The 12876-nt window shown below is 37.1% G+C and overlaps 5 protein-coding genes across 7 annotated transcripts; 3 read left to right on the top strand and 2 right to left on the bottom strand.

The window, feature by feature from the left end:
* The first annotated feature begins 1233 nt into the window (after positions 1 to 1233).
* On the top strand, positions 1234 to 4124 carry Pus7 (pseudouridine synthase 7). The gene is made up of 6 exons (XM_083055469.1): positions 1234 to 1549; positions 1621 to 2118; positions 2195 to 2671; positions 2755 to 3409; positions 3474 to 3625; positions 3693 to 4124. The coding sequence occupies exons 1-6, from the start codon at positions 1453 to 1455 to the stop codon at positions 3887 to 3889; spliced, it is 2076 nt and encodes a 691-aa protein (XP_082911595.1). The 5' UTR covers positions 1234 to 1452; the 3' UTR covers positions 3890 to 4124.
* Eif3k (eukaryotic translation initiation factor 3 subunit K) lies at positions 3635 to 5242 on the bottom strand. Its single transcript, XM_083055470.1, has 4 exons — positions 5085 to 5242; positions 4672 to 4891; positions 4375 to 4594; positions 3635 to 4308 (listed from the first exon to the last, which is right to left on the bottom strand). Exons 1-4 carry the CDS (start codon positions 5135 to 5137, stop codon positions 4151 to 4153), a joined length of 651 nt encoding a protein of 216 aa, XP_082911596.1. The 5' UTR covers positions 5138 to 5242; the 3' UTR covers positions 3635 to 4150.
* A 642-nt stretch (positions 5243 to 5884) lies between these two features.
* On the top strand, positions 5885 to 6667 carry Phf5a (PHD finger protein 5a). The gene is made up of 4 exons (XM_083055844.1): positions 5885 to 6013; positions 6087 to 6160; positions 6254 to 6444; positions 6527 to 6667. Exons 2-4 carry the CDS (start codon positions 6109 to 6111, stop codon positions 6614 to 6616), a joined length of 333 nt encoding a protein of 110 aa, XP_082911970.1. The 5' UTR covers positions 5885 to 6013; positions 6087 to 6108; the 3' UTR covers positions 6617 to 6667.
* On the bottom strand, positions 6627 to 9430 carry Hinfp (Histone H4 transcription factor). 3 transcript variants are annotated; one of them, XM_083055833.1, is made up of 6 exons: positions 9312 to 9430; positions 8433 to 8958; positions 8003 to 8339; positions 7606 to 7921; positions 7234 to 7531; positions 6627 to 7175 (listed from the first exon to the last, which is right to left on the bottom strand). In XM_083055833.1, exons 2-6 carry the CDS (start codon positions 8913 to 8915, stop codon positions 6957 to 6959), a joined length of 1653 nt encoding a protein of 550 aa, XP_082911959.1. In that variant the 5' UTR covers positions 8916 to 8958; positions 9312 to 9430; the 3' UTR covers positions 6627 to 6956. The 3 variants fall into 3 exon arrangements, with proteins under 3 accessions (XP_082911959.1, XP_082911960.1, XP_082911958.1); XM_083055834.1 differs by having other exon boundaries at positions 9327 to 9418; XM_083055832.1 differs by having other exon boundaries at positions 9239 to 9377.
* On the top strand, positions 9314 to 12848 carry LOC145946292 (5-taurinomethyluridine-[tRNA] synthase subunit GTPB3, mitochondrial). Its single transcript, XM_083055835.1, has 4 exons — positions 9314 to 9488; positions 9991 to 10164; positions 10425 to 11385; positions 12254 to 12848. The coding sequence occupies exons 1-4, from the start codon at positions 9314 to 9316 to the stop codon at positions 12492 to 12494; spliced, it is 1551 nt and encodes a 516-aa protein (XP_082911961.1). The 3' UTR covers positions 12495 to 12848.
* The last annotated feature ends 28 nt before the right edge of the window (positions 12849 to 12876 follow it).

The raw sequence follows: 12876 nt of genomic DNA, 5'->3' as shown, positions 1-12876 counted from the left end.
ACACTTTTCATATAACAATAAGACGAAAATATAGATAATGCATATTTTTATTATCTATATAAAGATAAGATGACGGCAAAATTTCATCTAGATGATCATCTATATAATTTTATTTAGATAATAACAGCAAACACTGACCGCTTTCCCTTTATTTTATACATATATTCGCGAATCTCATGATTGACTTGCTTCTGCCGCAAATTTTTCGCGGATCGTTCAATATATAATGTTTGATTCTTTTATTATTTATTTATGAAATGCGCTTGCGAAAAAAATCCATCGAACGGCAGGACGAAATTGCGAATTTTACGGGGAGCCTACATATCCGATCCTGGCCTTTATCCTTCTATGCATTTTTTATCCGCATGCGCTTACCTGATCATGATTATCCTATATACGTTGTCCTCCCACACGACGACGCGTATCTCTCGGGACATTTTCGCGCAATCAACGCTGACTCTGCTTCTCCTTTTTTAAGCGTCTAGAATGAAAGGGAGGTGAATTCGTTGCACTCTTTGTGTTGGCAGTTCTATGATGCATTCACTTCTCTTCTGCAAAGAGGGAAGGTACGTCTCCTTTTCTCGACTAAAAAATGAAACATTGATTAGATGATTGTAACATGAAATAAAGCGAAATAAAACATATCCATTATATATTTCACATACTACATTATAGTTACTTTCGTGTATAAGTATTACAATATATTCTATAAGTACATATAATATGCTTATATAATAAAATAAGCGATTAGAAATCGACGCCATAACTTTAAATGAGAGAGAAAAGATCGATTCCATGCGTGCGTTTTTCATTGATATCAATAAATTTTCCTATTAAACAAATCCAGAGTTTCCTGACTATTACTATTATAATTGTTTAAAATTAAATACCTTGTATAGTGTATAGAGATCGCGATGTACATATCCTCGAGTTTTTCTTCGCGCGCGAAAAGGATTCGGAGAACACTTGTGAAAATGCAACGATCAAATGGCGCTAAAAATGGAAAGCAATATGACGCGAATTTCAACAGTAAACTAGTGCCATCTTTAACCGACTTTACGAAACTAAATGTTTGATGTATTACCTTACCAACATGCGATCAATGGAAGATGAAAAAATTATATCTTTTTCTTTTTATTGTTAAAAAAATTAAATTCTAGAAAAGAAGAGAGATAGCATAAAAATTTCTTTTAAACTTAAATGTGATAATTTTTATAAATTAAATAAATCTGATTGTGAGAGTAAAATTCGAAACCTTGACAGAAAGAATATGGCAGCTCTCTTTCAGACACGTGTTTCTGTATAAACATACGTACTTGACATATCCGATTATCAACGAATGCAACCTTAATGCAATCTTAATTTAGAAAAAAAATCTGATTTAAAATTGACGTAAAAATATATACTGATTACAAGGAATTATTACGGATCTTTTCATCGAACGCATACATAATGTCTGCCGAAAATGCTGGTCTTGCGAGTAAAAGATTTGCCGGGCAAAAACATCGAAATAATAAAAATCGCAATACTAGAAGATTTGAACAAAGAGGTAATTTATTGCTTGTTACAACAGTAAACATTTGATATAGTTCTGCAGTTAATGAAGAGATTTTTGTTAAGGTGATTATCAAAACAATCCTGACCGAAGAGGCTTTAAACGCAATTTTGAGCAATTACCAGGAGAAAATGCAAAGAGGAATAAATTGGACATCGGCAATAGACTGAAGGAATGTGATTTAGGAATTACTGAGTACATCGGCAAACACCCTGGCTTCTCTGCAATAATCAAAGAGAGATACACTGATTTCCATGTCAACGAGATAGACCTAGATGGACAAGTGACCAAGCTGACTCATCAGGATATTCCAAGTAATCCAGATGATAATGTAAATATCGAAGATCTAAAAACAATGATATCACCAGCAATATGGGATCAACTGCAAGTTCTGAAGGAAAATCCTTCAAGTATACAGATTGATGTAACAAATGTAGACAAAGCTGAACGCAGAATTATTCATACAATCGCACGAAATTTGGCAAATGTTATCAGCCAAACGAAAGTTGAAGACGATAAGAAATTTATAATGATTATCCCACATACTAAAAACATTAAAAATGGTAAGTTATAAATATTTATATATTTTCTTATTTATATCTACATTTACATGATTCTTTTTAATTCGTTCTATCACAGATCACAAGATACGCAAAGACAACAGAATAGATTGGAAAAAACGCGATGGCGATTATTGTCATTTTCTGTTGCACAAAGTGAATATGGATACGATCGATGCTTTGAACCAATTGGCCACAAATCTACGAATACGGCCTAACAATTTTGCTTATTCTGGTACAAAAGATCGTCGAGCATGGACGACTCAGTGGGTTAGTTTGAAGAGGGTAGATGCACGCGACATATTGAGAGCGTGTAAAAGTATACACGGCGCATATGTAGGAAATTTTAAATACGTTAAAAACAGCTTGAAATTAGGCATGTTACTTGGCAATCAGTTTAAAATAGCATTAAGAAATGTTTGCGGAACAGACGAAGAGATTGAGCAAGCAATGATATCGTTGCGCGATAATGGCTTCGTTAATTATTATGGTTTACAAAGATTTGGTACAGTAGCTTCTATACCCACACACGAAATTGGGAAACGTCTACTTCAGGGTAATTGTTATTGTATATATTCCATATTATCACATGTAACATTTTGATTTGATGTATATATTACAGTAATTTTTTTCAATTAGGTAAATGGCATGAAGCAATTGAATTAATTCTAAAACCGCGGCCAGGAGAGCAGGACAAAGAATTAGCAGAGGCTAGACAAATTTATGTGGAAACAAAAGATGCCCATGCTGCTTATGCCAAGATTAAAAGAATCGACAAGATTGAAGCCCGACTTTTGAAAGGTCTACAAACATCGGGCGAGAAAAATCCTTTAGGTGCACTTGACTCTGTACCGCGAAACATTCGATTAATGTATATTCATGCTTATCAAAGCTTTGTTTGGAATCATATTGTGTCGAGAAGAATAAAAGAATTCGGGACGAATGTAATTGTAGGTGATCTAGTTTATGACAAACAAAGCTGTCAAGAGAATATAACTGATGAAACTACGAATTATCCTTTAAATGATAGTGATGACGTTAGAGAAACTGATGTTATTTCTACTGAAGAAATAAATGTTGATCCAGCAGAAAATAAAGCAAGTGAAGAAAATTTGGAGCAAAATTTGTCAACAGTAAAAAGTCTTAAAGAAGAAGATTTACCAAATTACACTCTAACCGATGTAATTATACCTCAACCTGGATGGAAAGTTACATATCCATCCTATGCTAAAGCTTGGTATGACGAATTTTTAGCAAAGGACGAATTAACTACTGATCTTAAACAAAACAATAAGTAAGTGTTTTTATCTGCAAAGTTAATGTAACAAATTGTTATTATCATCTACTATCTTTTCCAGAAAATACAGTTTGAGCGGTGCCTATAGAAAAATATTGCAAATTCCGACGAAATTATCTTGGAAAATTATGCATTATAAAGAAAAGCATGATAATCTTATTCTCTCAGATATTGATGAAATGAGAAAGCATGTACCTCCGCAGAATAATCCAGGTAAATAGGTTCTTTTATACAAAACGTTTATTTCAAAGAGTTTGCATTACATTCATATTATTTTCAGATGGAAAGAACAAAGCATTAATCATTGAAATGTGTCTAAAGTCCAGTACTTATGCCACAATGGCACTTCGTGAAATTTTGAAAAATGATACTTCAGCAGAAACACAAGTTGCTTTATCTGCTTCTTATAATACAGAAAATGTACAGTCCAGTACTGTAGATAATTGTACAAATTCAACAGAAGTTGAAGAAACATAATATAGAGAAAAATTGTCAAATTTCAGAACAAATATATCGATGCAAAAAAGAATGAAGCAATGAAAATAGATAATGTAGAAACTATATCTTTAAAATATGCTAATATCTATTGTAAAAAAAAAAAAAATAACTTTTATAAATATGATAAATCATTAATACATATATGTGTATTTCTCAATGAAAACAAAAATGCTAGAAATTGACCGTGACAATAAAAAATTTTTTTAATGAATAAGATTTGTTACAAAATAGTTCCTGTATTTATAAACAAGCAGCCATCAAACCTGCCACATTCTCGAAATCAATCTTTTCAGTAATATTTTTGGTCTTGATATTTTCATCTTGATTTGCAATGAAAATGATCGACTTGCTCTCTTCTTTCCAACCATACTTTTTAACCCAGTGCTTCAATGTTGCATCTACAAAAACATAATAATAAATTTTATCATCCAGTAATATTAAAAACAAAAAATTTTGTGACATACCATCTACACCACCAAGCAATTGTGCCAGCAATGCTTTATCTATTGTTTGAAACGTGATACCGACTACGTGACACACAAATTTTCTTATCGAATCCTGGAAGCCTACAATTCTTTCGCACAGTTCCGACATTGATAATACTCTATCCCAAAAATTCTGAAAATCACATCGCTCCAAGATGTCTCCCAGATACATGATTTGACTAATGGGACTTTCTGACATCTAGAAATTTATATAAAATATATAAATATAAAACATTCATAAGAAAGAACATTGCTTTACACTTTAATCAAACTCACTAATTTCTCGCTGAGTAAACATTTGCACAGCACAAAGTCAGTGTGCGGAAGATTGGTTAAAGCCTTCAGTAGTATCTGACATGTAATATCCATATTGAATCGATGCGGATTTAATTGGAAGAGTTTTAGAACAGCCAAGTTTGCCTCCAAATCATAAGCATTCTCCCTCGATTGTATTTCCACATACTTCTCCAAGGTTGAGAGGTTATCTGGATTGTACCTAAAAACATGTATATTTTAATATAGATTCCAGCTAAAGATTGATTAATTAAAAATTAGAACAGTAAATAAATATGTGAATTTTCTAATGAATTTTAATTCTGCATTTCAGTGCAATAGTACGTTTTTAAGAAATTGATTAGCAGTTTTGTTAAAAAGATTATTTATACAAATGAGCGTAAATAAATAAATACCTTTCGATGCCTTTAAGCATTCCAGCCACGGTCTGTCGCATAGCCTCAGCCATTTTCGTCAATGAAAAATTTCAAATTGTAATAAAAACAAATTATTGTCGGCGTGACAGAAACGTGAGATTTTCCAAACAACCTAACCTCAAACACGCAAGACCATAGAATAAAATTATAGAGAGGTACAAAATGGACGAAGTTTCGGTCCAAATTACAGCCAATGGCCTAGTTTACATCGAGCACTTGATACACGTATTAAGCCTAGTCTACAATAGAGTCGTAAGGTCGTAAACGTAAGAAATTGACCAATCACAGTCGATTATTCTCCTCGAATTCAACTGTGATTGGTCAATTTCTTTCGTTTACAACCTTACGACTCTATTGTAGACTAGCCCTTAGAGTGCGATTTCACTATCAATTTGTCGCTAGCGTCTAATGGCTTCTGCAGCCAGCGCGATTTCGCGACACGCGACGCGCGATATCCAATGAGCGTACAGCTTTTTCGAGAAAGCTGTACGCTCATTGGATATCGCGCGTCGCGTGTCTCGAAATCGCGCTGGCTGCAGAAGCCATAACTGATCACGTGATCTGGGGCTCGATTCTTGAATTCATTCGCAAGAGAAACGTATGCGCAAATTCGGCTCTTACAGAAAAGTTGCAAGTTGATTGGCTAAAAGCCATGCGATAGCCAATCAACTTGCAACTTTTCTGTAAGAGCCGAATTTGCGCATACGTTTCTCTTGCGAATGAATTCAAGAATCGAGCCCCAGCTTGTCCCCGCTTGCACTAGTTCAGTTCAGTGCAGTGCACGGTGAACTCAGTGCAGCAATAAAGAACAAATCTCTCTTATTGGCTATCGATTTAATCTTCGATTATCGCCGCATATTTGCGATATGGCAACAAACTGTCAAGATAGGAGCTGAAAATTCGAATGTGTATGTATGAAAGTAGTTATACAAACGCCGATATATGTAAAGCAATAATTATTTCTCGAAATATTATTTTCAGAATCGGATAGCATTTGAAAAATATGGCCAAGCATCATCCGGATTTGATTTTCTGTCGTAAACAGCCGGGAGTCGGTAAGTCGAGAGGTTAGGTTAATTAACCTCACTTTTCTGACAGTTTGTTTATTTATTATAATTGTTGCTTAATTGTTCGAATTTTGTTTTCAGCTATCGGTCGGCTTTGCGAGAAATGCGATGGCAAGTGTGTCATTTGCGATTCTTATGTAAGGCCCTGCACCTTAGTCAGAATATGTGACGAGTGCAATTACGGTTCTTATCAGGGACGTTGTGTAATATGCGGAGGTCCCGGCGTATCGGACGCGTATTATTGTAAAGAATGTACAATACAAGAGAAAGATGTAGGTTTGCCACTAAAAAGGAAAACATTACATACGATAGATTTGTATATTCTCGTGGATTGTAAATTTCAATGTTTTTTAGAGAGACGGCTGTCCTAAAATAGTCAATCTAGGGAGTTCAAAGACGGACCTCTTCTACGAGAGGAAGAAATATGGATTCAAAAGAAGATAATCGCAAGATATTAAACATTCTATTTCTTTATATGGTTTCTGTTAAACGTAACATTGAGCATCAGGTAATTTACTACTTTTACAAAAATATTATAGCGATAACACGTTTGCATTCTGCAATATCATAATTATAGATAATAATTTTATAATAAAACAAAAGTCTGAGCAATGCTCTGTGCAAAATAATAGATTAATTAGTTGGGATAATTTTGACAAGAGTGAGTTTTAATGTCAAAATTGGTTAAAGCAAAATATCTCTATAACAGTATATCTTAATCGCAATGTATAATATAATTTATATAAAAGTATATAATCACGGAATATAATCTTTTATTATAGAATTATGTTAAAATTAACGGCGGTTCTTCCGATGGTGGTAACTCATTTGTTTCTTGTGTCTCAACAATTTGCCTTTTTATAATATTCCCTTCCTCGTCCACTTCATCAATAGATATCAAAATATTCGATATAACAGGCATAGATTTTCCAACATCACTATCGGCTATTTCTTCTTGCAAATCTTGCACGGTTTCTGTCTCCTCTGTATTGTCTTCAACAATCTAAACATACGATTTTAAATAGAACAAAAGTCTCTCGAACAATAACTGTAAAACTCACTTTTATTTTTGTCAACGATGTAGTTTGATTCAATTCTAGCTTGTATTTTTTGTTTGATAAGTTTGCCTCTTCGACAAGCAACTCATTCTCTTCATCTACAGCCTCATATCTGACCATTTGAAGTCTGTAGCATCCGTCCTCGTCCTGTGTATAATGGAAGCGTTTGTGTCCACTTGGCAATTGCAACTGATGAGTTTCTATAAGATGTTTGGTCAATCTATAACTCTTCCGGTACTTGATAGGACATTCGTGACAGCAGTACCATCGCACTGCTAAACTGTGTACTCGTTCTACATGCCTATGATAAATTTAACAATTGCAATAAACAATAATGGATAAAACAGCTTCTTTATTGAAAGTCTGTATCATTACCTATCCAAGGTATAAGCTCCTTTGCACGTATAAAGGCATCCTTCGAATTGACAAGAAAAATTCGGGCCATTAGTATGGACAGTCATATGAGAATCGAGATCCTGTTGCGATTTTGCAGCATGCGAACACAATTGGCAAGGAAACGTTCTGGTCGACACGTGGCGATATCTCACGTGTTTCGCCAAACTCGCCGGCGATTCACAGCTCATATCGCAAAGGGAACACTTGTAATTGAAGACATGGGATCTCATATGATCGCGCAAGATTCTCTCAGTGGGGTAAAACTTATTGCAGTGCGAACACTGGAATCCTTGTACTGTAAATCGTTGAATTTTAGAAAAAAAAAATTTTTTTTAAGAAATTTAAAAACAAAAGAAATATACGAGATTTAATTTACCTTCCAAAGGAATTTGTCGCTGACAATGCGTGTGAAATTTCGTTTTAGAGGCAAACGTGGCACCGCAGTCCGGACAGGCGACTATTTTTTCTTTGGTATGACATTTCATGTGATCACGGAGTTTGTATAAACTAGGATATTTGCCATTGCATCCGGTCCACTTGCACTTAACTCCATCCTTAACTCTATTGCCTTGCGGGCAATCTCTCATGTGTATAGTCACATGATACAGATACATTTGATAGTTTTTGAACACTTTCAAGCATTCTTCCCACCTGCACATGTGTGGCGATGGTGAATCTATGATGTTCCTCCATTCTGGATCTCTGCGGCATCTCTACAAGAGAATACAATTTTTAATTTAAAATATTTTCAATTTCAGTAATTATTACACTTGAAAATTTATCAATATATATTTAATATTACTTACAGGAAGCTTGGTTCTTCCACGAACATTGGATCCAATACACTTCAGCTTGGTGTGATAGGCATGATAATTAACATGCTGCACTATCTCATCGGATACATCGGTGCAGTAAGAACAGTCCTTCCACTGACACTCATAGACCTCATTGTCGTCCTTCACGCTTATGTGTATATTTGGTATGTGACTCGAGACATGCCTCATAAATTGATCCATATGATTACCACGAAATGTGCACGCCGTCCATTCACAGGTAAGATCCAAAACTTCATTCTTCAATTGCACTCCCACCTTGTGTCTCTTGGCGCCGCATTCCGAGACAGAGTCAAATTCCGAATCTGTGTTGTACCAATCATCGTATTCGGATTCCTCCAACTTTCGCTTGAGACTATCTTCCTCGGAGTAAGGATAATCTTGCTGCGATTCTACCCACTTGCTACATCTGTCGAGTATCTTGCTCGTCATCAACTTCTTCGCTAAGTCTGTCATCGTGTATAAATAATAAATATGTCACATCTCATGTAAGTTTCACCTGCAATACAATTTACAGATTAATGAAATCTCGAAGACTATACAATTCTACACGTTCAAATATGCCGCCGTGGCGTGACGTGATAAAACGACGCTGATCGATCCAGGAAAGTGATGAGATGATCTTGCAAATAATTTTATTTCACAAATCAATCAAACATATTCATCTCAAGGCGTCTTTCGGCATCAAACCACGCGACAAGTCACTCGATCGAGACCCTCGGCACGTGTTTAAATTATTCCAACAGTCTCATTGTGCCATCATAGTCACGATGTGCTACCTTTGCTTCGCTAATCGTTGCTCGCATATCGTTCCGCGTTAACGTTTATTCTTTATCGTATTGCAGTAGATACTTATGCTCAAGACACCTATCCTGATGTTCTCCCGCGAGTGTCTCGTCCGTGGACCTTCCTGGTGGAAAACGGCGCGAAATATCGTACCGATCCGTCACGTTGCTGCCACTCCTTGCGCGATCAGCTGTTCGGAAGCCAACAACCGAAGGGGGACGACAATTTGCGCCCTGTCTTCAGGTTGTCAAGTGCTTTCTTAAAAAACCGGCACGTTTTAATATCGCACACACATACCATGTGTCTTCCTTATCTTTCCTTCATTTCCCAAAAGGTTAAGAACCGCCAATCGAGCATGTCTCATCATGTGACTTCCCTCTTTTTTCAGCGAGATGTTCCGTTAGAATTAAAAATTATATGTACGGAAATATGATTATTTATTTTTTTTCGTACCATCAACGATATATTTTAATTTACAATTCAGCGAATCGTTAGCATGTGAAATGTACTTGAATCGTAAATGCATTCGATTAATATTCCACGTGTGAAATTATCGTTTTCTACTAGCTTCTTTTCGTAGTCTTTACGCGGTTCTTTGAACCGACAACTTTTCAAATTTATTTAGTTATAGATTTATCAACCTTTCCGTTTATACATGAAATTAAAACTTTGCAACTTACATTTTTATTTGTTTATAATACATAAATAATACAATAATAACAACAATAATTATATGTTTTTAAAGGACATGGAAAATGTGGCGTTGCGGTGGTGAGAATATCGGGAAGCCGATCTCTGGAAGCGCTAAAGAGGATGACGAATATATCGAAATTGGAGCCAAGGAAAGCTTTCTTACGGAGGATACGCGATCCTGAAACTGGAGAGGTCATCGACAATGGGCTCTGTCTGTGGTTTCCTGGTACGCGCAACACTTCAGCAGTTAATCATCAGTTCAACCCAAGACTCATCTGCTCTTTACCATGTCCAAAATCGGCGCATAAGATATCTTTAAGATATTTTTAAGATGTCTTTTAGATATCATATCATAAGACTTCTTAAAGATGTCTTAAAGATGTTTTATCCTTCAATTTTGGACATATGCATGGTGTGCTGCCTGGATTCTAATAATAATTAACTGTCGAAAAATATACGGCTTGAATAAGACGATGTGATTTTCAGGTCCGCACTCGTTCACCGGCGAGGATTCCGTGGAGTTCCACGTGCACGGCGGCTCGGCGATCCTGACACGATTGATGCAAGCCCTCTCGAGGCTACAAGTGCATCCGGCTCAGCCTGGCGAGTTTACCAGACGCGCCTTCTACAACAACAAGCTGGATCTGACGGAGGTAGAGGGTCTAGCCGACCTGATAGAGGCCGAGACCGAGTGCCAGAGGAAACAGGCGCTTCTACAGGCTGATGGTGTCCTGCGTAAACTCTACGACGGCTGGCGAAAGGTTCTCTCGGAATCCGTAGCAAGTCTCGAGGCGTACATCGACTTCGGCGAAGAGGACAACATCGAGAGCGACGTGGTGCAGCGAGCACACGACGCTCTCAAACAGCTGATGCGGGATCTGGAGGGACACCTGGCTGATGGCAGGCGCGGCGAGATCCTACGTAATGGAATTAGGACTGTGATTGTTGGTGAACCCAACGTGGGCAAAAGCAGCCTGCTGAATCACCTGGTGCAGCGAAACGCCGCCATCGTCACGCCTGTTGCAGGCACCACGAGGGACGTCATCGAGCTGAGTGCCAACATCTCGGGCTATCCGGTACTGATAGCGGATACCGCGGGTATTACGGATAAAACTGAGGATATCGTCGAGGTCGAGGGCATCCGTCGTGCGAGAAGCTACGCGGAGAACGCAGATTTCGTTATCATTGTGATAGACGCGTTTAAATACGTGGCCAGCGAAATCACGTATGAAGATTACGTGCCCGAATACCTGTCGTCGCTGGGAATGCACGAATTATTAGCGAAAATGGGCAGGGAACGTTTCATCGTGATAATGAACAAGAGAGATTTGCTGAAGGCGGAGGACAAACATCGTCTGGACGATGTTGAAGCGGTTCTCGTGTCTTGCAAGACGGAAGACGGCTTTCAGGACTTGCTGCGATCGCTAACAGATCGCTTCAGTAATATGTACGTACATGCACAAAATGCAGATAATATTACGTATATGTACAATGCAGATAATTACTGAGCTACAGCCAGTCAAACAACTCGCAGAATTTGAATTTTTCGTGTTTGACTGGCCGTGAATCAATCTGTTGCAGCTTATGATCTACTGAACAAAAAATGTAACAGGCTCAAAGCTAAATAATAGACAGTTACTGATTTACAATCAGTCAAAAACTCGGGCTTTGCGAGCTGTTTGACTGGCTGTAACTCAATAATTGTCCATTATTTAGCTTTGAGGCTATTGAATATTTTGTTCAGCAGGTCATAAGCTACAACATATGAAAAAACCAGCTGATTTAATCGAAATCCATTTCACATAAGATTAAGGCTCCTGGCTCCTTTCCGACCATGTCGAAATCGTGACGTCAGAGGCGAGAAAACACACGCTAAAATTTCTTAGATGCCATTTCGAAATAAAAAAATATTTCGATAAAACAGCACTTCAGATGGCTTTAGCACACTCTTAAAAAACCCCGAAAACTATCCTTTCCCCTTTATAATCAATCAACAGCTATAAAATGTAATATTATGAAGCCCAGTCCGTCTGGTCTTTGCACATGCGCAGTCATTCCGCATGTCGAAGTCTGATATCTCGATCATTTTACAGATGTTGATTGATTATAAAGGGAAAAGGATAGTTTTCGGGGGGTTTTAAGAGTGTGCTAAAGCCATCTGAAGTGCTGTTTAATCGAAATATCTTTTCATTAAAAAATGGCATCTAAGAATTTTCAGCGTGTGCTTTCTCGCCTCTGACGTCACAATCCAATATGGCCGCGGTGAGCACCCAGGAGCCTTAATACTTTGTTATTACAAATTGACGACGTTTTAGATGCGGCGAACCATCCGCGGAGAGTCCGACCATCAGTCAGGCGAGACATAGGGATCATTTGACGCGGTGTCTGAGGCATCTGCGAAATTACTTCGAATTATGCGCCAATGAGCAACACGACATGGCCATAGCGGCGGAGGAAATACACAAAGCGATGAGAGAACTCGGAAGGATAACTGGACACGTCAGTACCAATGAGATATTAGACATTATATTCAAGACCTTTTGTATCGGCAAATGATGGATCAGTGTAAGCATTTTTTATATGTACACACAAGAGCGTTTTGCGTATTTCTTATAGGATATTTTGTTGTCTGTGAGAAAAATGCAGAGCGTGTAATAAACTCGCGTTTTTTTTTCATCCATACACGATAAGTGGAATAATCTCTCGCAAGACAAAAGATCGCAAAATCTCAGAAGATATGACACATTATTTTGATATCCGGCAAGACATCGATTCTGCAAAGTCTTTGTTACAAGAAGATATCGAAAAACTAAGTTATCTGTGCATATACATATAAATGTATGTATAAATAAAAATATATCTCGTAGATTGTTTGAGGAAGTCTTGCTCAAGCTAGGCTACGAAGATACGGCATTGAGTTAAATAAATAGAAAGGTAC

The sequence above is a fragment of the Prenolepis imparis genome, unplaced genomic scaffold (genome assembly GCF_030444845.1).
Source record: "Prenolepis imparis isolate NDT839.2.m4 unplaced genomic scaffold, iyPreImpa1.0 SCAF_15, whole genome shotgun sequence".
Lineage (NCBI taxonomy): Eukaryota > Metazoa > Arthropoda > Insecta > Hymenoptera > Formicidae > Prenolepis > Prenolepis imparis.
This window is presented reverse-complemented; position numbering and strand designations above follow the sequence as displayed.